The sequence below is a fragment of the Channa argus genome, chromosome 7 (assembly GCF_033026475.1).
Source record: "Channa argus isolate prfri chromosome 7, Channa argus male v1.0, whole genome shotgun sequence".
NCBI lineage: Eukaryota > Metazoa > Chordata > Actinopteri > Anabantiformes > Channidae > Channa > Channa argus.
This window is the reverse complement of record NC_090203.1, coordinates 971,302-997,440: the sequence shown is the minus strand read 5'-3', so window position 1 is coordinate 997,440 and position 26,139 is coordinate 971,302. Positions and strand designations below refer to the sequence as shown.

General features: G+C 39.7%; 1 protein-coding gene across 1 annotated transcript in view; it reads right to left on the bottom strand.

The window, feature by feature from the left end:
- Window positions 1-5,266: 5,266 nt before the first annotated feature.
- The window catches only part of LOC137130392 (collagen alpha-6(VI) chain-like), a 38,887-nt gene continuing 18,014 nt past the window's right edge, over window positions 5,267-26,139 (bottom strand). Inside the window, exons 14-40 of the mRNA XM_067510493.1 lie at window positions 24,644-24,697; window positions 24,197-24,268; window positions 22,036-22,062; window positions 21,840-21,884; window positions 21,547-21,600; window positions 20,372-20,434; window positions 19,492-19,557; window positions 19,153-19,206; window positions 17,383-17,418; window positions 17,226-17,288; window positions 15,579-15,641; window positions 14,597-14,659; window positions 14,214-14,276; window positions 14,080-14,130; window positions 13,838-13,873; window positions 13,650-13,712; window positions 13,490-13,552; window positions 13,162-13,197; window positions 13,043-13,079; window positions 12,814-12,825; window positions 11,541-12,034; window positions 10,816-10,900; window positions 8,982-9,629; window positions 8,817-8,898; window positions 7,472-7,605; window positions 6,988-7,041; window positions 5,267-5,972 (exon numbers count right to left, since the gene is read on the bottom strand). Of these exons, the coding sequence (XP_067366594.1) occupies window positions 5,794-5,972; window positions 6,988-7,041; window positions 7,472-7,605; window positions 8,817-8,898; window positions 8,982-9,629; window positions 10,816-10,900; window positions 11,541-12,034; window positions 12,814-12,825; window positions 13,043-13,079; window positions 13,162-13,197; window positions 13,490-13,552; window positions 13,650-13,712; window positions 13,838-13,873; window positions 14,080-14,130; window positions 14,214-14,276; window positions 14,597-14,659; window positions 15,579-15,641; window positions 17,226-17,288; window positions 17,383-17,418; window positions 19,153-19,206; window positions 19,492-19,557; window positions 20,372-20,434; window positions 21,547-21,600; window positions 21,840-21,884; window positions 22,036-22,062; window positions 24,197-24,268; window positions 24,644-24,697 (2,697 nt within the window). The 3' untranslated portion in view covers window positions 5,267-5,793. The remainder of the gene's footprint in view (window positions 5,973-6,987; window positions 7,042-7,471; window positions 7,606-8,816; window positions 8,899-8,981; window positions 9,630-10,815; window positions 10,901-11,540; window positions 12,035-12,813; window positions 12,826-13,042; window positions 13,080-13,161; window positions 13,198-13,489; window positions 13,553-13,649; window positions 13,713-13,837; window positions 13,874-14,079; window positions 14,131-14,213; window positions 14,277-14,596; window positions 14,660-15,578; window positions 15,642-17,225; window positions 17,289-17,382; window positions 17,419-19,152; window positions 19,207-19,491; window positions 19,558-20,371; window positions 20,435-21,546; window positions 21,601-21,839; window positions 21,885-22,035; window positions 22,063-24,196; window positions 24,269-24,643; window positions 24,698-26,139) is intronic.

Sequence of the window (26,139 nt, the reverse complement as noted above, 5' to 3'; positions counted from 1 at the left end):
GGTTGGTTTGTCCAGCATCCAAATACCAGCAAGTTCCAGAAAACCTTGTTCATAAAATAATGAAAAATAAGCCAATTTGTCTTCACAGTCAGACAATTTCGTGCAGCATCTCTACCTTTAATATGTCTGGGTGTGACAGAGTCACAAACCAAACAGCAGGGCTGTTTTACAGTATGGCAATATTCAGCTTAAAGGCAGTTTGAAATTGGTGTGATAAAACTTAGGTTTGTCAAGGGCGGGGACACCAGAAACAGATGTGTATAAATCACAACATACAGTGAAAGATTAATTACACTAAATCAAAGATGTGGAACAATAGAAAATCAATTATAATGAGGCTAAAATCTACACTTTTAACTGTGATTTATTCAGCAAGGTAGATACACTTCTGATGCTCAGTGCTGAAATAAAGAACCCAATGATTTAATTTTAATTCAGCTTCTAGTTTGGTTTTTAAGTGGAATGATGGAAAAAACTTTAACACACATACACTCCCACTCAATCTCATAAAATTATTAAATACGGCTGCTCTGTGTCCATTTTTACAAGCTCCTTACAACTGAATCTGCTCATTAACACTGGTGAGGATACTTTATAGAACTTGACGGTTTTCCAGCTGGTCCTGAGCCTCGTGCAGAAAACCAAAAGCAGCTCTGGGATTAAGAAGCACGAAGGTATGTTCAACAGTTTAAAAGCAACCAAATTAAACAGCTGCGTGCCGTGACATTAAATAAGATGGAGCCTCATATGAATCCTCTATCACGTAATGACAGTAAACGCAGTTACAACACAGAATCTCAATGTTTATTCAGGTGAACACACTCTGATCGCTGCCACTGGTTCCGATTCTGTACTCAAATCCCCAAACACACCTCGGTCTTGGTGTTGATGGACATGTAAAAACACGTACGGGGGATTTCTGCAATCTTATTGCGTAGTTTACTGAAATCCACACTGGGTGTGACACTTTTAAAGTATGTGGCCTGTACATTGATAAACATCATCATGTTTCCATGTTCGCTCTGACAAAAGGGGGCTTTGTCCACAATAATCAAAATCCACTTGGGTTGGTTAAATCCAGGACTAATGTTTTGGTTTTGGTGGAGTTGGATGCACATGTTTTTGTTGTGTCTTGGTTGCTCACAGTGAGTTAATTTAACGGATGGTCAAGGGCTGTATGAAAGTAAGTTTCAGTAAAGGGTTTGACGACAGTTGTGGACGCTCGTTACGCTTCAATGCTCATCTTGAGTTCAACATGTTTGGAGACTTTGGGTCAAGACAAATCAGTTCTGTACTTATCATTTCCACTTTTCTGTGTCCTAACATCCTTTTGTTTTTTAAAATCCAAACTTGCAGTATGAGGTCAGAACTACTATTACATCTGTTGAATGTCCCCATTTGCAGAACCAAACGCCAGTTACTACGCTAATAGTTTCTCATCATTGAATTGCTCTTTGGTTCCAGGGCTGATGTAAGTGGGTCTCTGCCAACTGTGGCACAACCAGTTTAAGACTTCTTTTTTTTTTTTTTTTACACCTGGTACAAGCCAAAGTCCCACAGTCTCACATTAATACTCTGCAAGTTCTCCCTGAGCACCCAAAGGTCCACAGCCCAAAGGCCCAACATGTAACTTACATCCAAGATAAAAGGCTATCAGCATCGAGTCCTCCTCAGCGATGGACGTGGACACGTTGATCCTTCTGGCTGGGTGATCACACACAGTACAGCAGGGAAAACCAGCTGGCTGCTTCGCATCAGACCACAGAGTGTGAAGCTCTTGTTTTACTACAAAGCAAACTAACAAGAGTTAAATCTATGACCACATGAAGCCCAGCAGCCTGCAGCCTTTTACTGCAACTCAGTGTGGTTCATACCATCTTTAACATCCCAGCCTCTGTCAGCTCATCACAACAGAGACCATCATCGCTGTTAGCGTAATAAACATGCAGACAGAAGCTTAAAGTACCACTTTGAGGAAATCTGTGCTCATAATATAATTGAAACAACTCTACCACAAAACGAAGGACTTAAAATTCCCTTGGGATAAATAAAGGATCTATCCATTCATCCATCTAACCTGATGAGACAGCACAAGACCCAGCAAGAAGAGCACAACCTCCTCTGAACACGCACAGTGTACTGACCAAATCACACAAGTAGCCATTAAATTTGATGTCAAACATAAAGGTTAACAAACCACAAAATGAGTCCAACACAAGCCTGATATGTCCTATTTGACAACCAAACTGTCCAAGAGGATCAAGTCCCATCAGTCTGCAACTGTTCCCCCCAGTATCATTTTGTTGAAGGAAAAAAATGAATAAATCAATGCACCAATGAAAAAAAGCCACAAGATGTTTTTCTTTGCAGCTTTTATGACTTTGGTGGTTCAGAATCGCAGAAACAAAACAAATGTAAAAAAAAAAGTCCAATGCAGCACAGAAACATGGAAAATTGTGGTAACAGAAAGCTATCAGTGATCTGAAAGTAATGGACCGAGTTTCTATTACCCTGAATATTCTCATCTTTAGACAGACTGACCTGAATCCAGCCTGTAAGCTGCAGATTGTTGCAGAAAGCTAAAGCAGTTTGCTGTGTGGTCTGGCAGCTTCACTTCGATCATTAGGACTTTGGCAGTCGAGGGGGTTACATAAAGCACAAGTGTGACTGCATGAGATAAATATGTTTAACTTATCCTGTGACTATGACCAAAGTTTTCTCTCACAGTCACAGAAGATTCCACCGTTGTTGTACTGTCAGGATGAGTGATAATGCCAATGGGCTTTTTTATTGGCTTTTCTGATCCCCTCCAACCAGAGAAACTCTTAGTCACGTCCAGCTTCTTCAGAAGAAGTGATTTCATTTCTGCTACTAAAGTTTTAACAAAAACCAGGACAAACAACGCATCACTGCAATTCTGAGAAAAGAGAAAATAAACATCTGCTGGCCATGTAAAAATCTAATTTTTTCTATCTGGTCATCAGACTGGTCCCAGACACACATTAGGAAATACAGTCTCCAAGCTTCCCATCCTGCATTTACATCAACGGCCTTTAATAAGGTTTGCGCCGTTTAAATGAGAGTTTCAAAGATTCTAAGAGGTTCTTTCTTCCATCTTCATGTCTTTAATGAAACACTCTGAGTTTTGTGTAGGAAATGTGTGATACTGTAAGAAAAAAAAACTGGCCTTGAAATGCTGGGAGACCAAATCATAGACTGTGCTGAAAGCTGAGTGTGCTGCTTGGGAGGGTTTCTGTTCCAAGTAAAATCAGCTCATGAACCAAATCCACGGCCATTTGCACCTAGTATTGCTCCACCAAATCCAAGCACATGATATTTAAATGCATTTAATTTCTTAACCATTGGCACAAAACGGGCCAATACAACATCCTCTGACGTGATGGTGCCCTGGCATCCCTGCCAGTGTCTTTATGTACATTTTTAATATTAGTGATTTGGATCCAGAATGTCATAGTACTCTGAGTGTAAGTGCAGTGTCTCTCAGTTTAGAGCGGAGCTGTTGTGAAATCTTAAAATGTCTGTTAACTGCCAACAACCTGAGCCTGATTGGCATCACGTCAGCTGAACTCAGTTGGGGATTCATCCTCTGCTCCTCAATAAAACCCAAAGACTTTCATCTTCCTCTGACAATCTTAATCCCCCACAGGATAAAAAGGATTCTGAACAGGATTTAAGTAATGTGACATTGTTTCCTTGCAGTATATCTGAACCCTCCCCTCCACCCACCCGAAATAAAAAAGATGAATGTAACTTAACTCTCTCCCGAGAGCCTCCCGTGGCTAACTGGGCTGTTCGGCTCTGCAGGTGGACCTCCTTGCGGCAGATGTGGAAAGCCGATCACAGCTGGGATTGCAGGCCAGGAGACATAGTTGATCCCCTCCAAGAAGACTTTCTCCGCTGCATCATTACAGAGGAAACAGCTGCAGCACAATGAGCCAAAATACAGTGTCACACAATTTCACAAACGGTTCTTTGTATTTTAACAATTCCAGCCTTTAGAATCAATTCAAATCTAAGTCTAAAAATAAGGGTAATCAGTACATTACTTTTGTTCCATTCATGTTTCCGAGGAATCAGCAGCTCTTCCAGAAATCACTTTTTCAGTAGTGAGAACTTGTCACTGGAATGATGGAAGCATCCTCGTGTTCAATTTCCCACATGCAAACATTCAACTACTGCTCAGTCACATGACGATTGATTTTAGAAAACTTTCTGTAGTGTCATAAGTAGGATTTTAGAAAATCTAAAGCAGTTCAGGGAGAGGTTAAGGAAAACTTAAAGGACACTTCATTTTTGATATCTTAATTTTACTGGTTTCAAATATTGTGTAAGGTTTTTAGATCAAGACCTGATCTAATGTGGTCTGGATGGGGCAGAGGAGTGATTGTATTTTTTGTGTTTTTACAAATGTAAAAGCTTTCACAAACCCAAAACTGTGAAACAATCTTTAGCTTTTCTGAGAAAACCTGGCCAAGATTTGTGGATCAATCACTGGATTCCTGCATTGAAGCTATATGTAAACGGCTCTGCAGAACCGTGTCATTATGCCACTGTGATAAGAACTGATCCACTTTCTTGCCAGAGAGATATGTACATACATACGTGCTGCTTTCAGGTTCAAATCCAGTGAGTTGGCTCCACCTTGTGTCAGAAACATTAATGACGGGTTAGACTTTTTTTGTGGGCCAGGGCCACGAACAGGCTGCCAAGTCCCTCAACTGAATTTAACCCAACACTCTTGTTGTGAATCTCTTTCATAAAGCGGATCGTGTTTAGCTTTTTTTTCGTTTGCATGTTGATTTGTTGATTTTTACGCCGGATGCCCTTCCTGACGCCACCTTCCCCAATTTCTACCGGGCTTGGACCGGGACTGCACAGCTGGGGAGGGGAATGGGCTGCTGGGGGTTCAGTTTCTTGCCCAGAGACACTTAAACATATGGTTAAAGACCAGGATCGAACCACTGACCATGTGGTCTGTGGACGACTGCCTTTACCAACTGAGCTTGTGCTGCTGTTAAACTGTGAGATGTGCTTATTTAGCTACTCAAAAGTCAACTTTATCCCCTTCATAAAGGGGGATTTGTACCTAATAACCTGACACATCATTTCCAACACACCAATCCTATTTAAAAAAGCACCACAACAGTCCCAATCTGTGGCTGCGTTTCTCCCAAATTTTACTTTGTGGATCAGTAAAATAGGGACAGACATTTTGATGCTAAAAGAAAATTCTGTTTTGCAGCAATTTTAATAAGAAATATTTTAATAAACTTGTACAAAAAAATCGAATGTTGATACACAGATATTACGGACTTCAGATGAACCATGTTATCAGTAATTTTGGATTTTGCCACTGCTCAAAAACCAAGTCTGTGTTTGGCCAGCGGCGAAAATAGCACCTGATCTCAGTAGAAAAAATTCTGTAAAAAGTGTTTACAGCTCAAGCATCAGTTAGAAACAGAAGGAGGAAGAGATACTGTGTAACACAAGGTTCTTAAATGTAACGACAATCCACAAGGGGAAAACAGCATTAAAAAACAAAACTAAAACTTATAAAAAAAGCTCATTGGTCAATAGGTGCTGAGGTTTAGGACAGTTCGAATTTTCCTCGATGGTTTAACCGGATGAGACCAAGCTCATCTCTGGATTAATGCTTTAAAGTCTCAGTGGTGTCACGTGGTTTTTCATCATGAACATAGGTGTTATTAATGTGTTCCAGATCCCAATGGTGGGTTTAATATGGTGGTTGTCCTGAACTAATTCAGCGATGTCTCATCTTCCTCCTGCATTCAGACAGCGGTTATGACACATCTCCTGAGTGTCAAAGCGGTTCTCGTTGCCACCACAGCCGCCGTACCAGAAACGAGAGCACGTGCCCAGCTTGATGTCAAAGAACCACTTTAAGGTGTAATTCTGACAGTCACCCATGTCCTGACTGAGGAAACAAGCATCTGGATGAAGACAGAAAAAAAACGATCGATGTATTGATTGATGTATTCCTCCTCTGGTTGAGACTTTATGTTTCTAGAATTCTATAAACTGCAGCAAATTCCGTCATATTGCATTCTGTGAGTTTTCATTCCATGACATGAGAGATGTCCCGATGCCAATATCAGTTTTGAGCATCGAGTCCGATACTGCCCGAGTACTTTTAAAGATTCTCAGACACTGCAGTTAGACAGAGGTGAAGAAATGTCTGTGGTTTAGAGCAGTTTCCAAATAACTGACAACAATAAAAATAAAGACGACTGCAAGCTCTACTCAGCTGAAGATCCAGTTACTAACAGTCATACTCACGTTTCTCAAGATTATGGTAAACATGTCCAATATTTGCGGCTGCCATCGGCACATCCCAGAAACCAACTACAGCGTTACCTTAAGTTTGACTTGTTTTACCCGCCTGTCTATCCAGGATCTCACCTCAAATCTGTTCTAGTTTGTCTTCATTCGTTTTAGAGCTTTGTTCTTTCTTTATGTGGGATTTGCTTAACTGCAGAGGCTCGATGAGGATTTACTATCCAGCAACTCGGAGCAAAACTCTTTAGTACTTGTATCAGTACTCAGTATTGGCAAGAAGTCAGTCTGAGTGATATCGGAACATCCCTACATGACATAACATAAATAGAAAATCCATGGCAGTAAACATAATGATTCATTGTGTTGAGATTGAGGTAAACATTTCTCCCTCTGAAAAGCTTCAGTGTTAATGTACTGTGGCAGATCTGACCTGTGTACAACCAGATGAAGTGGGATTAGTTCTCTATTAGCAACTTCCATAAATATCTAACACATGGAGGCTTTAAGGTTCCATGTGTTAGATGCCTGTGTTTTCCCTCTGGTAGCTCTATGGATTATTGCATTGTGTATTATTGATCTTAAAAAAAATATCAGAAATTTTGAATGTAAACAGGGAAACCTGCACAGTTTATCTTTCAGATACATGATGACTTTCACATCACTTGGTACCTTTGGAGACAGCTGGAGAGGTAGCTGGCTGCATATCTGACTGGATGTTCACATCTGCAGAAAATCAGAGAATTACACCATGAGTGTCCCTCATTACAAAGCATTAAAAGGTTAGTTTGCTTGGTCCAAATGTCAACATCTTATAATGTTAAAGATTGACACGTTTCATTCTATATATTTTTATTATAGTCAAGGTATCTCATGTGCAGATCCAAACAATGTGATGTGTCTGCAGTTATGACAAACTGTGAATAAAAGAACCACCAGAAGTCTCCAGTCTGAAATATTCACATACACTACACTGGCCAGTACATTAAAGTACTGTGTATATAAACAGGATTATTTTAAGTACCTGGAACTGATTCTACATTCCTCCCATGACACAATATTGATTCTTCTGACCAAAACACAACATAAAATACATTTACAAGCACCATTAAGTGCAGCACTGATGACTTTGTGTATGAAGCAGTGAGTTGGCTACCATCGAATGATCTCTGGCTGTTTCCGCCGGTTAATGTGTTGATGACATCCAGCTGCTTGGTCTGAGTCTCTCCTCTGGTTAGCATCCCAAGTGACCGCATCTCAAATTCCTCCTCCAGCTCTGCTGACCCCTCACTGCACACACAGCAACAGACGTTCACTCATTCTCATAGTCATTTTCTGATAAGGCCGTCAAAGTCTGTAAAAGTCAGCCCGTCAGAATCTGTACTAGTCAATTTGGAAGTAGGTGAACATTTAACTGCTGAAGAGCCAGATATTTCCCGCAGAAGTTGGCAGAGACCAAAATGGAGCTAAAGGATCCGATTCATCACGTGGTCAACAGCACTACGCTAATGTGATCGTCATGTTAGTTAGATGCATCTGTTGCGTGTAAAAATAATAAATTGGGTGCAAACATGTTAGCAAGTACTTGAAAGTGATTTAGAAAAATATTACTTATCAAACCAATTTATCAAAGCAAATTGTAGAGTTATAATATTTGTTGTATTTACTCGTAAATGTTCTCTTTGTTCATTTGGTCACATTCCATTGAAATTTGTAGGAAAATCAACTACAGTCAATTTATATTAAGTCATAGTCATTTATATGAGAATATAAATGGTTTTTTAAAAAATTAAACGTCCGTATGTTTAAATAAAAAGGGTAAACTTTAGCTTTACAAACTGGGTTTAAATTTCATAGCACCAGACCTGGTTCTGTCATTTATAACACGGAGGTAAATACTGAGACAGCAGCATTTCATTAAACAAGATCATTCAAAAAGGTCTAAAAGAAACCTTCCAGGTTATGCAAAGGTATTTGAAAAGAGGTTTAATAAACTACAAGCAAACTGTTTTTTAGCTATTGCATCCATATGTGATCTACATGTTCTATAAGAATCCTGTTTACAAAACTAGAGTAAATTTATCGTAGGTTTACCACAGACGTCTGGATGCTGGGTTCACTTGTAGTACTGTGAGTCATAGCTACTGCTGAGGAAATCAAAGTCATGAACTCTGTCTAGTTTCTGAACAAATGGCATCAGACTCCACATCTTCGAAATCAAGTCTTTTTAGGCAAAATGTTTACAGATACAATGCAAAGAATGTGGATTTCATTAAAAAAAAAAAAGGTTAGGTTTTGATGAGTAGCATGTAGCATTTGTCCTGGAGGAACATGGATCTGACTATTGTATTTGCAATGTAATATGCAAATTCTGATTTTATCAGAATTAGTTTGTGAATCCAAAATGTTTAATAAGTATGGGCTAAAAGAATAAAAACTGTCTAAATGTTTTAGGTAAAAGTTATTACTTTGTTAGTAGGTTTTATTTGAGTGAGAGTTACCCAATAAAGTCTGGTACACCTCGTGCTGTCAGCTCGTCACACATGTCCTTTAATAAAGGAGGAGGATACGTGTTCATTCCCTCTAAAATAAAAATATTACAAACACATGTTTTTAATGAGACAGGCTAATAAATGTGATCTATCCAACTCAGGGTCTATACTTACTGTTAAGGGCATTGAGGAAGACCCTGAAGAAGCGCTGGGCAAAGCCCTGCTCCTCGGACCTCAGTTCGCCCACGTGGATCAGGTGCTGTTGTAGAGGCCGACTGGCCAGCTCCTCCATGTGCTTCTGGCTGAAGCGATTACCGACTGTCACCACGAACATCGCTACCCCCTCACATTTGGCCTTCTGGGAGATGTACTCGAGCATGGCTCGGTCCACAAGAGCCGTCTGGGTGCCCACCACAGCCATCAGCGCCTTCCTCTTCCGGGCATTGGTCGCCTTCCGGAACACCTCCCTCAGGGTGAAATCCAGGGTGTGTCCCAGAGCAGAGGAGCCGCCCCGCTGCTGCATCTTATAGATCTGGCTCCTCATCTGGTCGTGGTTCTGGTAGGTCTGCAGGCCAAACTCTAACTTAGGAACCATGGTTCCGCTCTGAACTACAGCGACTCGGGCCTGTTTGTCGACCTGGAGGGGCCGTTGGCTCACAGCAAGATGCTCCACAACAGAGCCCAGCAGCTGCTGGACACCAGCATACTCATCAGCCTGCATCTCCCTGGAGCTGTCAGCCACCAGGACCAGGTCCACATCGACTCTTTGGGGACTTGGGCTTTCCTGGATAAAGAGGCATTCCTCTGAAGGCCTGCAGGGGTCTTTAAAGAAAAGTTCAATTAAAAACTTGTTCATAAGTAACATGATTTTGAGTCATTAAACCTAAGGAGTGACAAAACCCTCTGGTCTGAGATTAACTCCACACACTACATGATTTTGGAAAATGCTAAAAAGTGGGCTGAGAGGGGGGCAGAGTGTGGACGTCTAAGGAAGGAGTTGGTCAGTGTAGCATGACCAGAGAAAGATGGAGAGTGACAGAGGTTTCTTTTGAGGTGAAGGAGCTTTCCCTGCTAGAATCCCCTAAAATGCAAACAGCCCACTGTGGTCCATTGATTTTAAAGGGGGGATGGACGGGGGCTTGTCCATCTAGAGGAGGTCACTTACGTAGTACAAAAACTGAGGTTAGATAATATTTACCATGATTTACAGACAGAAAGATGTAAGTATTAGTATAAGTATATAGTAAGAGGGTGACACGCTCCAGTTGTTGGTTTACTTTATATTGTGGAGCTGAAAAGAAATGTGAAAGTTGAGGAATATCCCAAGAAGAAAAGCCAAGCTCCTGTTTTTCAACTTTTTTTGATTTGGTGATCATTTTGGCTGCGTTACAACTTTTCTTTTTAGTAAGATTTTTTAAATGCAGTGTCTTTTACTCTCACATGTCATGTATACTGTGATCATGCACTTTGCACACTCCTGACACCTACATGGCAAACATTTACACACGCATAAAAAATGCTATTAAATCATTATACCTGCATTTTTTTCAGCCTTTTCCCCCATAAATCCATTAAACAACCTCAAACCTGCTCAAAACTACCAAACAACCCTTTGAAAGCCATATCCAAACCTCTAATCACCACTGAAGCCTCGTCCCCCAACTATTTATTAAATGGCTAATAAAAAATGTTTTGGTAATAAATAATTAATAATTAAACAGGCATTTAAAGGATTAAAATAATGAAAATGATTTAATGTTTGGTAGGTTTGAGCCAGTTTGAAGTTTTTTAAGCGATTCAACAAAACATAAAAAGCAGACAAAATGTATAGTAGCACTTGGTACTGCAAGTGAAAGACTTCAGAGCTTTAGCCATTTATACTTTCACACTCTGATCACATTGTACTCACAAAAGCCAAACATGCAAAAGTGACTAATCAAGTGGTTCTTTGAGAACACTGCTAATGATTATATTAAATGTTAATCTAAGTATGAAGCTCAGTGATTACCGTAACAAATTGCACAGTTCTTGACCCTCCTCAAGTCTTCAGGACTTCTCAGCACGGCAAAGATGGATTTCCCTGTGTCGTCAAGCTGAGATTAAACAACAAATGGTAAATGTTCTGCACTTATATAACACTTTCCTACCTGTTGGCACTCAAAACACTTTGCTACACTGCTTCTTATTCACCCATTCACACTCACAATCACACACACACACTGTCCAAGATAAGTTATTTGACTACGACATTCTACTCCACAGCTGCAGTTTGTTAATTCTGCAGAAACTTTTTTGGCAACAGACAGTAAATGTTATCACAAAAGAGAAAGGATTCCAAGTACACAGGGAATTAACATGAATTCCTGTGTTTGAAGAACAGATAAGCTCTGACAATCAACCCCCTTCTCTGCACTAAATTTGAGATTTTTGCTGAGAAATAAAATATTATCACAAGATTGTTATGATTGTGTATGGGAAAACTGATGAGGAGGGACAGCGACTTTATTACTTTTGGATTTTTGCAGATTTTTGATCCCCTCTGTCAATGATGCCATTAGTGGAAAAAACTTAATATGCTCAGTCTTCCACTCAAGTTCCTATCTAACACAGTGACCATCCCCAAAGGCAAAAACATTGTGTAGTCTGATTACTGGCATTCAGCCCTGTATCTTACTGTATTTACACACTAAAGTGACTGATCACTCTGAGGCGGCTCAGGCGGCAAAAACGTACCTCTAAAGCTTGAGTAACAGCTGAAACACTGCGCAGGGCAATCACTGCAGCGTTGATGTTGAGGGCCCGGTACTCCATTATGGCAGCAGGAATGTCTGTACCGTCCTGCACCGGCCCACTGGAGAAAATGACAGCCACCTTCCTCATCAGTACTCCTGCACGGGTGCGTTTAAAGACGTTGTGAGCCAAGAAGCGCATGTTGGACCCCAGTCGACGCCGGTTAGTAGTGGACTCTAGCGTGAGGTTCTTCACCATCTCCATCAACTCTTTCTTACTGCGGTAGTCGTGGAAGCGGATCAGGTACTTGGTGTAGCCGCTGTATCCCACCACAGCGACCCGGGCGCCTGATGGACAGTTGCTCTCAGCGATGTTGACATTCTCCAGCAGGGACTGGATTACAGATACTTGCTCCTCAAACATAGTTCGGCTCACGTCCTCGGACATGTCCAGAGAGAACACCAGCTCGGTGGGATAGGCCGGGCATGCTGATTGATCTACAAGGAGTTAATGTTGAGAAGAGTGCAGAGTAAATTAAAGCTTTATAAAAATTAACCCGCTGCTAAAACTGGAAATGGTACCTTACTGAAAACATACATTTCAGAGATGGCACATATTCAAAGACAATGCAAAGATAAAAATAACAGAAGACCCAACCTGTTTTTTTAAAGTCAGCTTGTTCACCCGAACATTGTTTGAACCGACTTAAGTCTACTTAAGTTAAAGCACTTGGGCAAATGTTCGACTGTAACATTTGCTAACAAAGCTTAAAAAAACTTAAGTACATAAGTGAATTTTTTTCAAACGCTGCAGGTTTTTTACCACATTCCTTTGGACTTGCTCAGGGTCGACCCTGAGCTGGATGTTGATGAGGAAAATGTGTGGTGCCAAGAACAAACAAAAGTCACCTCTGGAGCACAGAGGTGATATGATAACTGTTCATTAAGCCATATCTGTATTATTTCTGTTCTTAATTGGCAAATATATCTCAAGACATTTGTATTCTTTGTATTCTTACATAACTTAAAGGCTCTCGTTTCCAACAAATGACATCATTACATTTTAAAATCTGACTCCTCTGAGGCAGAAACTTGCTGCATATGAATCATCAAGCCCTTCCTGTATAATTGACTTTTAATACACCGTATGTACTAACAGACACTGACATCTCTTTAAAAATGGGAAAATAGTGGCATTTCAAGAGTAAATGTTGCAATTTTGCACTGTACTCACCTTATTTTTGTCAGAATCAAAGTGCAGTTACATGTATACATACCAGCACAGCAAGCTGTGTGAGAAACAAATATGTAGAATAAGTGGGATCAGTCAATGAAGTAAACAAAAAAGCCTGAAACCTTTCACACAATAAACTCATGTGTTTTATACCTTAAAGAGCAGATGATAGCAATTAAACCTGGCTGTCTCAATAAATAAAGTATATTTTCTGTGCATTATTAACAAAACAGTGGGTTCACAAGCATAATCAAACACTTCTAGACACTTACGACAGTTTTCTCTGACGCGGGTGATCAGTTCACACTCCTAAGGAATCAGAGAAGATACTTTGCATAAGTAAATGCTTTCCTTAGTTTTGGCAGGTGTAATAAAGTGAAGACAAACTTACAGTTATTTCTTTGCCTCCAGGTGGACCTCTGGAACCCTAGATTGATGAAAAGCAGAGATATTAATAACGTTGACTCATGTTTTCAGTTGAACCATTATTCTATAACACTGGGATTCCCCATTCAGTCATAAACCAGCTGATGGCAGTGTTAGTGGCCCGACATTCAAGTGAGACCGCTGCTTAGTTTACTTTAGGCAGTTGATTTGATTATAGAATAAATTATTACTTCCTGATGTCCTGCAGCTGTGACAGTAGGCGTGGTAGTTTTTTTTTTTTTTTTTTTTAATTAATATTTTTAGAAAGACTGTGATGATGATGACACTCTCACCCTTCGTCCTGGATGTCCATGCTCCCCGGGCACGCCTGGATCTCCTGGGCTCCCTGAGTTTCCCTGCATTGATCAGACCACAAACAGAAGCTAGTAATAGGGTCAAAACTCAGCCACATAAAAAAGTAAATGTCACATACGCTGTATGAATTTCACCCACCCTTCGACCTCGCTTGCCGTTGTTTCCTGGATGTCCTTTGGTTCCCTTCTGACCCACCTCACCCTGAGAACATGAAACACAAACAGAAGGTCCACAGTGATGCCTGAATTATGCAGACTTGTGTTTTTACTAATAAAGTTCTGACTGTGAAATTAGTTAATATTACGATTGCAAGAGGAAAGACTTACCGGCAGACCAGGGTAACCAGGAAAACCAGGATCTCCCTGTTTGGAGAAATTACATAGTTATAATCTGTCTCTGGGTAAAACAGCTACACAAAAAACGATGTCCTTAAATATTAGGTTGTGTTTGTATTTACCAGTTTTTGTGCAAAAAAAAGAAAAGAGGAATATTCTAAAAAGTCTGTAAAATATTTAGCAAAATTTGGACAGGAACTTGATGAGTTAGATGTTGATGGGGTTGGCCTTACCTTGGCTCCTGGAGGCCCTGGAGTTCCACGACCATCTCGACCATCTTCACCCTGAAACAGAGCACAGATGGCTGTATACTCTGCGCTGCTGAAACTAGAGACTGTTTAGAAACAGCAGATGTTCAGCTACCTACCGGAAATCCTCTGGGTCCTTGTGATCCTGGAGAACCCTTAACGCCTGGATCTCCTGGTTGGCCCTTCAACATGAACAAAACAATTACATTTGCTCTCTTTCTTCAACACATGGCCCTGAATTTCCATTATTTCAATTTAAAGTTTAAACTGAAGTTTCTGCATAGTTCCTTCAATGGTAATATGTGTCAGCTGGTTGATCTACTACTGAGACAAGTCAACATCTCGATGTAATGTCAAGCATTTTTTTTTTACAAACATTCAATAGGTTGATGTAATTAAACTGTAATGACTGTGGTCATTCCCTTGATTGATGAGGTTGACCTTTGTTTTATCTAGTCTTAAGACTATAGTTCACAAAGGTACATCAAATTATATCACAAACCTTCTGTCCATTGTTGCCACGACGTCCGGCTGTTCCTGGGACTCCAGGTTGTCCAGGTTCACCCTGTAGAAAAAGCAACGGAGTCAGGACAAGAAGAACTTAAATTTACAGTCGGCTAACATGATGTCAGCTGTGCAGTCAGTTACTAGACCAGAATGAAACTGCATCATTGTAATTACAACCAGATCTAACATCTGTGATGAACTACAAATCAAGTTAATACAAAAAGGTTTTAGGGTAAGAAAAAAAGAATCCAATGACTGCTGGCCTTAAACATTGTCACTACAGTCCTGTTTTTGAAAAGATGTTTTCCTCCCTGCAGACCCCCTAATGACTGGGGGCAGTGCTTATACTCATTACTTTACATAGAGCATAACCTTAATCGTGGTTTCAGATTGTGCTTACAGAGCCTTACACTGTTCCTCTCACACACTGTTCTGGAGAAGGCTATTTTTAGGTCCCCTCAGTTTCTTCTGTGTCATTGTGTTAAATGCCTCGGTGAATCCAAATAAGCTCTCCATAAACCACAGTCACATGGTATGTTATTATCATATTAGTGTTTTTTAAAATAATAATTATAGTAATCAGTGCACAGCTTTAGGTTTCTCGCATTTTGTATATGTTCCTGCAGTAATAGAAACTTTTGGATTGACATTAAAGGACAAGTAAAAAATTTCGAAGGTCCATTTGAAAACAATGACAACCTGGCTATTCACTAAAAAATACCCATTACCAATCCGGAAAATAAAATTACTTCCTAATGCAATTTTGGTGTAAACCAGCAAAATCTATAACCCTGCCTTTTATTTATTTTACAGTTCATTTGAAGATTGTGAGAGGTTTTAGTTTATCAAATTTGTCAAGGGACCACAGATGGAAATTAGCTACACAGCTATAATCTGGTGTAGTACATCTCTGTCTCTTTTACGCTTAATGTTTCTAGACATATATAAAAAGATAAATGATAAGGTGAAGTACTAACTGGGCGTCCAGGAAAGCCGTTGATTCCTTTAGGTCCACGTTCTCCATTACCCCCTCCACGTCCCTGTAGAGGCAACACTTTTCTTTAGTCCAATGTACAGATGTATACAGATACAGCCATTACTACACCAAACAGCCATAACATTATGACCACCTGTGCCGAAGAGGTGGTTCTAATGTTTTGGCCACCTCCATTTTAAATATGGTGGCCAAAACATTAGAACCACCTATTCTTATAATTGACTCCAGTACGAGTCCACTAACCACTTTTACATCAATAATAACCACACAGTAGAATTATCACCAAAAATTGATAAATTTTAACCTTGTAAAAGTAGATGGCAGAGCCACTGTACTGGATTGTATTAAATTGCACAAGTGGTCATAATGCTGTGCTTAATCTGTGTATTCTCATGTCAGAAGAAAGTGATTATCTCACTGTTATCCATGTGTTACCACACACAAAAGAAGTACAAAAAATAAAAAAGATTTTTCCATGTGTTCAATTCAAATCCACCCACTTTCCTTTCACAGGCAGCTCCACTGAATTTCTGTGGAAGCCTGTCTGTCAGCCAAACCAGTGATCCCAGCCAAATCCATTTTCCCTCAACACCACATACAGACTGTTGAACGGAAACCTCTGGCCTGAATCGCATCTCTGTACATTCTCATGGTTGTCCACCTACTGTTGCTGTGTTGGTTACAAACAGTTGTATGTTTGGCAAAAATATAACTGCAACTGCTGTAAATGAATCAGTACAGCCTGTATTTGAACATTTGCAAAGTTCTGTGTGCTCAGCACCTGTTGTAGTTTAGAAGACTGGGCAACAAATGGGCTACATTTTCCCAAACAAGTCATGGATCGCAGCACTGTCAAACCCAAAACCAGTTAGGACATAGAAATGTGACGCTGGACTGCAAAAGCAAAAGTTACACTATACATTGTTAAGAAAACGATAAAGACAATCATAACCTTGTTCTTACCAACACATTCAGCGCCACCAGAGATGGCAGTCTAGCAACTTTTAAATTGATTTCTGTGAAATGTATCCAAACATTCATGGACCTCAGAGAATGAAACAAGGTTAAAGTTTTAAAGACAACTGCATGACTGTAATAAAAGTGGATCCGTATAAAATGTGATACTGTTTAAAGCTAAAAATCTATTTTTAGGAGATTTATGCTTAGTAACTTATCTTAATGTGGAGAAGTGCTGACAAAGCCTCCTGTGAGACAGACTCACACAAATATTCACTTCTAATGGTTTCTGAGCAAGGCTGTGACCAATTAGAGAAGATCAAATCCTGTCACATGCTGAGTCCAAGTCTCATTGTTGTAATTTGCTTCACCTAGGCTGATTCCCAAATGCTGCATATTGTAGCTGTAATAGGCATCACAGTAGCATTAGCAGTTTGCTTAAAGCCCCCTTGGTCTTAGTACAGCATCACAGAGCTGTAGACTTGTAGTAATATTAATAACAATACAAGCACAAAATTGAATGATTAAATGTAGTTATGCATCCTAGAAACGACTACTCAAAAGCTCCTGTACTAAAACTGTGTTATTTTCCTTTGCCACGATACACAACAGACAGCTAAGTTTACTTTATTGGAACTTATTTAGAACAGAGTTGTAAAAGATATGTCACCTGTTGACCAGGAGCACCTGGAATGCCTGGGGGTCCTCGAGCTCCTGGCTCACCCCGTAAACCCTGCAAAAACAGTGAGACAAAGTAAAAATGTTCCAATGTTTGATAATTAATGTACAGTAATTCTTGACCCCAACATCAACAGTTCCTCTCCTACCTTCAGACCACCAGTGCCTCTTCTTCCATCTGGACCCTACATGGCAGAAAACATTACACTGAGACCTTCATAATATGAACCATATTAATGCTATTCTGATCAGGTTTGACTGCTTTGTTAAATGATATGAAGAAAAAACAAACAAACAAACTAGAAACTCTCATTTTCCACTTTTCGTTTAACTAGTGTACACGTTTTCACAGATACAGCGCGTTAAATGGTTCCAATTAACTCTGAGGAAAGCAATTATCCGCCAGCACAAGGATCTGATATCATAAAAGTACTTTTAATTGGCATCATTATCTGTTTTCACTTCTCACAAGCAGCTCCACTAAATTACTGTGGAAGGTCGTCTGCCATCCATGTATAAAGTGTAACGCAGCAACGGCTCATTTACCAAATGTCTAACAAGATTGGAACCTGTTTTGTGTTAAGACTAAATGTGAAAGTAATTTTACAGCAAATGCAAGCTCAAAAAAAAAAAAAACTAAACAATAAAAAGCTTTCATGGAAATGCTCATTTAACATTTTTTAACATCTACGGTCAGTTTACTGGCTGTTTGTGGTGAATAAACAGTCCAGTGGTTAACTTTGTACAAATTCTGCAGCTTTTTTAAAATACATTATACTTTCTAATTTATTCCAATATTTAACAAAGATCCTGCAATAGAAATTTTCCAACATACAAGAACATAAATATTATCAGCAAAAAAGCCTGAATTGTCCTGAAATTTAGTGGAGAGGGAGAAAAAAAAGCATCAAGCAGCAGGTAATAAAACACAAGTGTCAATTGCATATTGCATTACAACAGTCAACCAAGACAGATTGTTTTGTTACATTCCTCAACTATGATTAGGGCTGCAAATTATGAGGAAAATCAACAACATGCAATAGCATTGTTCAACACCGTGATGATACTATAACTTGTTATAAACAAATACTGAACTGCGCACAGTTCCTATGCCTTTCTGCTTTTATAGGTATCCTGCGACACTAAATAATTCCAAATTCCATGAATAAAATAAAAAAATAGTGCATACAATAAAATATGTATAATACAACATAAAAGAGAAATCACTTATCTTCTGTCCTTCTCTCTACTGCTTTTATGATATGATTCACTGCTGGACACATACGTTTATGTGGTAGAGAGACTTGGATTGTTGGAGCTGCCTTAGAGGGTGAGTGCTTCACAAGTTGCTCACTTTTACGTAAGACACTTTGTAATAAAATTAGACTGAACAGTTGGACGTACATGCAGTACAGTCAACCTCTGTTTTAGCGTCTTCATAACAGTTAGTGAGTTTAGCATCTAATTACCCAACATATTCAAATAGTGCTTGGGAGAAAGCTGACACTCCCTTTTTTACACAAGTTTATTCATGTTAAATGAGTCTTTTAATAAACTTTATTGTCCTTTAAAATGCTAAACGTTTATTGCGGGTATAACCGATTATGGACAGTAATGTCTCACGTCATCTCACATTTGCACTGTCGGCCCCACAACTAAACTTCTGGATCTGCTAATCTTACTCGCTAATAGAAGGATTCAGTGAACGCCATATTTTTCAGCTGCATCTGATAGATCATGTTTGCAAGCAGTGTCATTGCATTGCATGTGTAAATGTGTAATTTATTGTATTATTACAAATTATGATTAAGCTCTAACTACAATATACAGTAAGTACATATTTATATTCAAATGATCATATTTACATATATATTGTAAATGTATATCTGATAAGACAGAATGATGGTCAGATATCTTACAGGGTTTCCAAGTTCTCCATTCCCACCCGGCCGCCCATCCTGCCCAGGTGAACCCTGCAGATTTAAAACACATTGTGATACAGATTAATATACTTGCTTTGAAAAAAAAATGTGCTCGTGGCTAATGGCAGATTAAATGCTTTATTAAACGAATTCTACAAATAGCACATAAATTCTACAACATGTCACATAAAGAATGTGCTCTTCATACTACAATACCCAAGAGCCACAGTGACTGTTGCAGCTGAGAGAAGTTAATTCACAGCTGTGAAATGTTCTAGTTCTTGCATATTAATTTCTTAAAGTATGAACTACAGCTGCTAAACTGATGGTCCTTACCTGTAAACCAGGGTTTCCAGGGTCTCCTTTGGCTCCAGGAGTGGTGTTGTCTCTACCCGGCTCACCCTATCAGACATTAAACAAAGACACAGTCTTAACTCACTTATCTGAAAAGACAAACTCCACACAATGTTTAGTTTGTCTAGTTCTAAGTGTGTTCCAGCTGCTCTGCTTCCTAACAGACTACACTGGTAGTAGATTTAACATTTGTATTTATATTGATGCTGTTTCAAAAATGATCTTTTGTAAACATGATGACAGTGTGATGTGGCTGCAGAGATAATTGAGGAACTAAGAGCTGAGAGGAAACGTGTTTGTATACAACTGATATGAAGAGCTCTGCCAAACCACCCGCGTTTCTACCCGCCTCTCTTTGTCTGTGCACCCATTTTCTCAAGAAGCTCTAAAACAATCTGCCTGGGATCTGCAGGACTTTGCTCTCAGTTTGCTCTCAGTGCTTATTGATCAGATTTGCAGTACGAGGAGATTCTAACTCCTAAAACTGAAGACGAGCAGCATGACAATTCTTTAATAAAATTATTAATTTTCACTTAAATAATGTTAAAGTCTAGATAATGTCCCACAATTAATGAATAGAAAGTGTATTTTGTTATCCCAAATATCTTTAATTGGGTCCCTGTTATCTAGGTTAAAGGCACGTGTGGTATGTGAGGATCCATGAGAAACCACTATGAATGCACTTCCTGAACCAGAAACATAGGAAGAGAGTAAATTTGTTTCTTTTATCCCCAAATAACACAATTGTGCTGAGGGAACAGATGAATGTAGCACCTGGGAGAGCAATGAACTTTTTGGAAAGAACTAACTAATGGCTGCTCTGGTGAGAGAGAGCGAGAGAACGGAAAATGCTGGTACTCACTGGATCTCCGCTCAGTCCTCGATCTCCTTTCAGCCCTTCAGCCCCTCTGATACCTGGGATACCCTGAGGATAACAGTTCATCTTGTCAAACAACCTGTTGAAGGTCAAAGGTCAACAGCTCTGAGCTTCACTGTGAAAAGTAGGGCTGGTTATTGTTTTCGATAACTGATCAGAAACCTTGACTTCAATAGACTCTCCTATTGATATAATTTTTAAAATACAATTTTGTGAAATCGATTTTAATTAAAAGAAAGTAACATTATGCTAAAAATCATGCAGTTGTTACTTTTAGGAAGGAGGATTTCCTGTAGGACTATTGGACTAGACTGGCTCCGTTTTACCTTAGTGTACCTAATAAACTTTAAACTGAGGGAATTAATTTCTACAAAAGCAAAATTGCAGATGCAGTAAGGAGAAGAAAGAACCCAGTCACTATCTTGCACTGATCCTCTGTCCACATCTCTGATGTGATTCACTGCTGAGCAGAGGAGCTGCCAGACGGAGCGGGTGTTTCGGAGGCGGGTGCTGCTGTACAATACCATGTGGCTAATTCATCTGAATGCTAGTGAATACACAGCCCTCTGTTTAGCATGTTCTTAGAAGTTAGTGAACAAGCGTTCAATGTTAACACATACCAAGTGTTAACCTTTTATAGGCTGGTTAGTTGTGGAGTAAAAAGCATTAAAGTTGTCACCCTGAGTGTCTCAACGTAGTTAGGCTCTGGCTGTACTCATCCTGACATAGTGTCCACTGTTTCAGATCTGCTAAACTCACTCACTGCTTTCTTGAAGGCTGAGAAAGTGCTGTGAATCCGTCAGCTTTCCAAGTCGGAGTCATACTGGAGTCAAACAATCAACATGCTCTAATTTTCAGCCGTTTACATGAAACACTTGCACTGTGTAGGTATTGAATTTTGATATTGATGACAAGCCAATACCCAGCCCAAGTGAAATGTGGATAGATAAAGACACTTTCATATAAAAACAGAACTAGAAATACAGAACAGTAACAACATATGTAATAAGATAATTTAGTGTAAACTGTTTAAGCTCAATATTTTCAGAAAAAGCTCATAGAAGACAACTGTCCAGGTTTGATAAATATGCAGACAATCTTCAATAAGAATTATCCCAAGCATAAAATTCAACGTGATTAAAAAGTTTATTTTTTTTTACTGGGTTTCCTGGGTCTCCTTGAGGTCCTTGAGCTCCGTCTGCTCCCGTTATTCCCTGCACACACAAAAAGCTGAATTTAGCTCAGCACCAGCAACTTGGAAAGCACAAAACAATAAGAGGACGAGTACATCTTCACATCATTGTTTCCAGATTGATGACACCAAATGCACTATGGTCTCTCTACATTTGTTAGAAGTAGCCAATGTAAACAATCAAACAAAGTTCATATTTGTTTAAAAGGAGAAGGTGATAAGGTTTTTTTTTTAAATCTAATAATATGCTGACATTCGTACCTGTTCTCCATTGATTCCGTCCAGTCCATCTTCTCCGTTCTCTCCCTGCAATGTTTGAAGAGAACCAAAGGTCACATCTCAGCGGTTCCATAGCTAATAGGACTCTATGTAAACTGTCCAAACATTTCTTCAGTAAATACTGAACCTCACTAGAGTGACTTCTGACTTTACATTCCAACAAGAGCGAGTCACTCACCCTGTTGCCTGAGACTCCTCTGTAGCCCTGCGGAAGCAAACAGGATTGAAACACATCAACGTCTGACAGACAAATGATAACACACACACACATATACACTCACACACCATCACTACTATAAACTATTTACATCTGGGTCTGTTGTAGAAATATTTGAATAAAATTAAATCACATTTGTGTGTAATACTTATAAACAGCACACATATGTAGAGAGACAAGCTTGGTGGCTTGTTGCATTGAATCATATCATAACCTTACTTAAACCTTATTTACTAACATCAGTTAGATGAATTAGATTATGTACTAAGTGGTTGTAACTTAGTGCAGTATGACATTATTTTCATATACATGCTGCATTAGTATTAAGTCTGTTATTATCAGCGGTGGTTAAGTGGATCCACTCAACAATTTCAGAGTGGTGACTCTAGCATCTTCGTAGAAACTCGTGTGATCAAATGTAAATTCAGAGCAAAAAAAGCAGAGGTCGACTATTGTACTCAGCTATTAGCCACCATCATAGAATCAAATGTGTGTGCCATGATTTTCACTGAGAAAAAAATAACTGAGGCTGAGAAGAAAACACAGCAGCACAAGCTGGAAGTGAGTTGGAAATAAAAATTTTATTGTTGGTCTGAAACAAGGCTAATGCTGCGAGTGAAGGCGCAGCCTTATACAGTCACTGTGTTCTTTTCTTGTTACAGTACAAGCAACTTCTCCATCAGCATCCTCAAAGCAAATACTGCATCTGTTGGTCTTTCTAGGCATGAAACCATATTGCTGCTCACAAATGTTCACCTCTGCCCTTAGCAGAGCTTCCACTACTCTTTCCCACAACTTCATTGTGTGGCTCATCAGCTTTACTCCTCTGTTTTCCAGAGCAGACCTCCACCTCTCTAGATTTTCCTCCACCTGCTCCCTGCTCTCACTACAAATCACAATGTCATCAGCAAACATCATAGTCCATGGAGATTCTTGTCTAACCTCATCTGTCAGTCTGTCCATCACCAGAGCAAACAAGAAGGGGCTCAAAGCCGATCCTTGATGCAGACCCACCTCCACCTTGAACTCCTCTGTCACACCTACAGCACCTCACCACTGTCTTACAGCTCTCATACATGTCCTGCACCACTCTAACATACTTCTCTGCCACTCCAGACGTCCTCATACAATACCACAGCTCCTCTCTCTGCACCCTGTCATACACTTTTTCTAAATCTACGAAGACACAATGCAACTCCCTCTGACCTTCTCTGTACTTCTCCATCAGCATCCTCAAAGCAAATACTGCATCTGTTGTTCTCTTTCTAGGCATGAAACCATATTGCTGCTCACAAATGTTCACCTCTGCCCTTAGCAGAGCTTCCACTACTCTTTCCCACAACTTCATTGTGTGGCTCATCAGCTTTATTCCTCTGTAGTTGCCACAGCTCTGCACATCTCCCTTGTTCTTAAAAACCGGCACCAGTACACTTCTCCTCCAGTCCTCAGCATCCTCTCACTCTCCAAGATCTTGTTAAACAAACTAGTCAGAAACTTTACTGCCACCTCTCCTAGACACTTCCATACCTCCACAGGTTTGTCATCAGGACCAACTGCCTTTCCACTCTTCATCCTCTTCATCGTCCTCCTCACTTCACTCTTACTAATCTTTGTTACTTCCTGGTCCACACCAGTCACCTCTTCTACTCTTCGTTCCCTTTCATTTTCCTCATTCATCAACTCTTCAAAGTTCTCCTTCCATCTTCCCATCACACTCCTGGCACCTGTCAATACATTTCCATCCTTATCTTTAATCACCCTAACCTGCTGCACATCCTTCCCATCTCTATTTCTTTGTCTCACCAGCCTGTACCTGTACCAAAGATACAAACCGTTTCTGCATAACAAGAAAGAACCTGCTCCCCTTCAGTTTAAAGAAAGCTGTCTGTAGAGTCGCAGAGAGGTCACAATTGCAAATTAACTCAGAATGGTGCACAGCTAACCTAAAAGTGGCAATAATATTCCTAACTGCCAATGGAAGGCAAGAAACCTCAATAAACCACAGGACAATATTTCCCTGTCATGAACACAGGATGAACCCATTTTTCGACGATAAAATTATTACTCAGGAGGTGATGTAAGAATGACCACATTTGCAGTCTTGATTTTTACTGTACTGTACCTTCTGTCCATGGGTTCCAGGACAGCCCTGGATTCCCGGAGGTCCACTTGGTCCAGGAGGCCCTCGGTCACCCTGCAACAATCCAACAAAGCAAGCAGTGACACAGCAAACTATACAGGATCCCTGACCAGGTCCAGCTAGCACTGTTTCATATTTTAATATACAGGTACTCCTTCCTGTGTGAAAGGGGCTACAAAAATCTCATTCGTCTGCCAGTAAGTAAACATATCTCAAACTTTGATGGAAGGTTGGTGTATTTATTTATTTTTTTACTGACTTCAACCAAAAATAGCCAGACTTTTAAGAAAGAGCAGATCACATTAAACCAGCTCTCATTTATCACAAGAAGTTGTGGTGTTTCCAGCTACTTTAAGTATTTTCATCACTCCCGTTTGACCAAAGCTGGTCTAAACACTATGTGGATTAACTGACTGCAGAAGCACTTACACTGACTCCCTCGTCTCCCGGAAAGCCTGGCTGACCCCTCCGGCCAGGCAGACCCTATACACAAAACACAGAAACATCATAAATTAGAGCAGCCAACTTCAAATACAAACAAAACGTGACCTTAAAAGACACGGAAAATGGGCATAAAGTGAAGTAGATAATTTTGAAATATCACAAAGTGAAGATGTTAATTTGCTTGTGCAGCACTTTGAGATTTGTCAACAAACGTAAATTGCTTCATAAATAAAATGAATTATTAATTGACAGCTGTGGTGTTTCTGATGCAGTTTTAGAGGCTGGGGCAACTTGTAGTGATAGCAGAAGGGGGGGGCGGTGGGGGGAGTGTATGCAAATTTTACAAATATTGTTGGTTTTTATTTAGCCACACTGAGTTTTGCCCAACTTATTGTCCAAAATGAATTCAAGTAATTCAAAAATAAACAATTGGCATTAAGCAAACTAAATTAATTCAGAACCAGATTAGAATTTAAAACATTTGTTGTGAGACGCAACAAGGTCCGAACTTATTTTCACTTCGCCTGTTCCCTTTCAGGCGTCATCAGCGAATCATCTGCCTTCATCTAACGTGATTCGGTGTACAAGTCATGATTTGCATGTTTGATTTGACATAAGTTTTACATCAGATGGTCTTCGTGACAAAACCCTCTGCATTTATTCACACTTAGGACTGGCACAAGAAGACACTGGATTGTGGACCCCTGTCATTGCATTATCAATAAAAAAAAAAAAAGCTTCATAAATGTTACAATATTTCTTTCTGTTGTTTGTGTGCAGACACGTGTTAAATGAGCAGCATGAAGGCAGATGCCAATCAGTCTATGGTGACATGTGAAAATGTCCTTTTACAGCAAATTCTATTTAGGAAAACTTATCACTATTAATTTCCAATTAATCCTGATCAACTATTGACAGTGTGCAATTAAAAAATATGAATCCATTGCAGTGTATATTCCTAACGCTCAACATTTGCACATTGTTTTATGTAACAGCCTTATTTCAAAATGGATTCAATTCATTATTTTTCTCTAAATTCTACAAACACTACCCCATAATGACATCATGTTTGTTTGAAATCTTTTTTTATTTGTAATAAATTTGCAAACTTAAGTTTTCACTGCCTTTGCCTAATACTTTGTTAAAGCACCAATTACAGCCTCGGGTTTATTTGAGTATGATGCTACAAGCTTGTCACACCTGTATTTGGGCAGTTTCTCCAATCAGTGTGTGCAGTCTGAGGTCCAGAGCTCTGGAACAGGTTTTCATCAAAGATGTCTCTGTACATTGCTGCATTCATCTTTCCCTCGATCCTGACTAGTCTCCCAGTCCCTGCCGCTGAAAAACATCCCTACAGCTTGATGCTGCCACCACCAGGATTTACTGTAGGGATGGTATTGGCCAGGTGGTGAGCGGTGCCTGGTTTCCTCCAGACATGACACTTGGGATTAAGGGCAAATCTTTGTTTCATCAAACCAGAG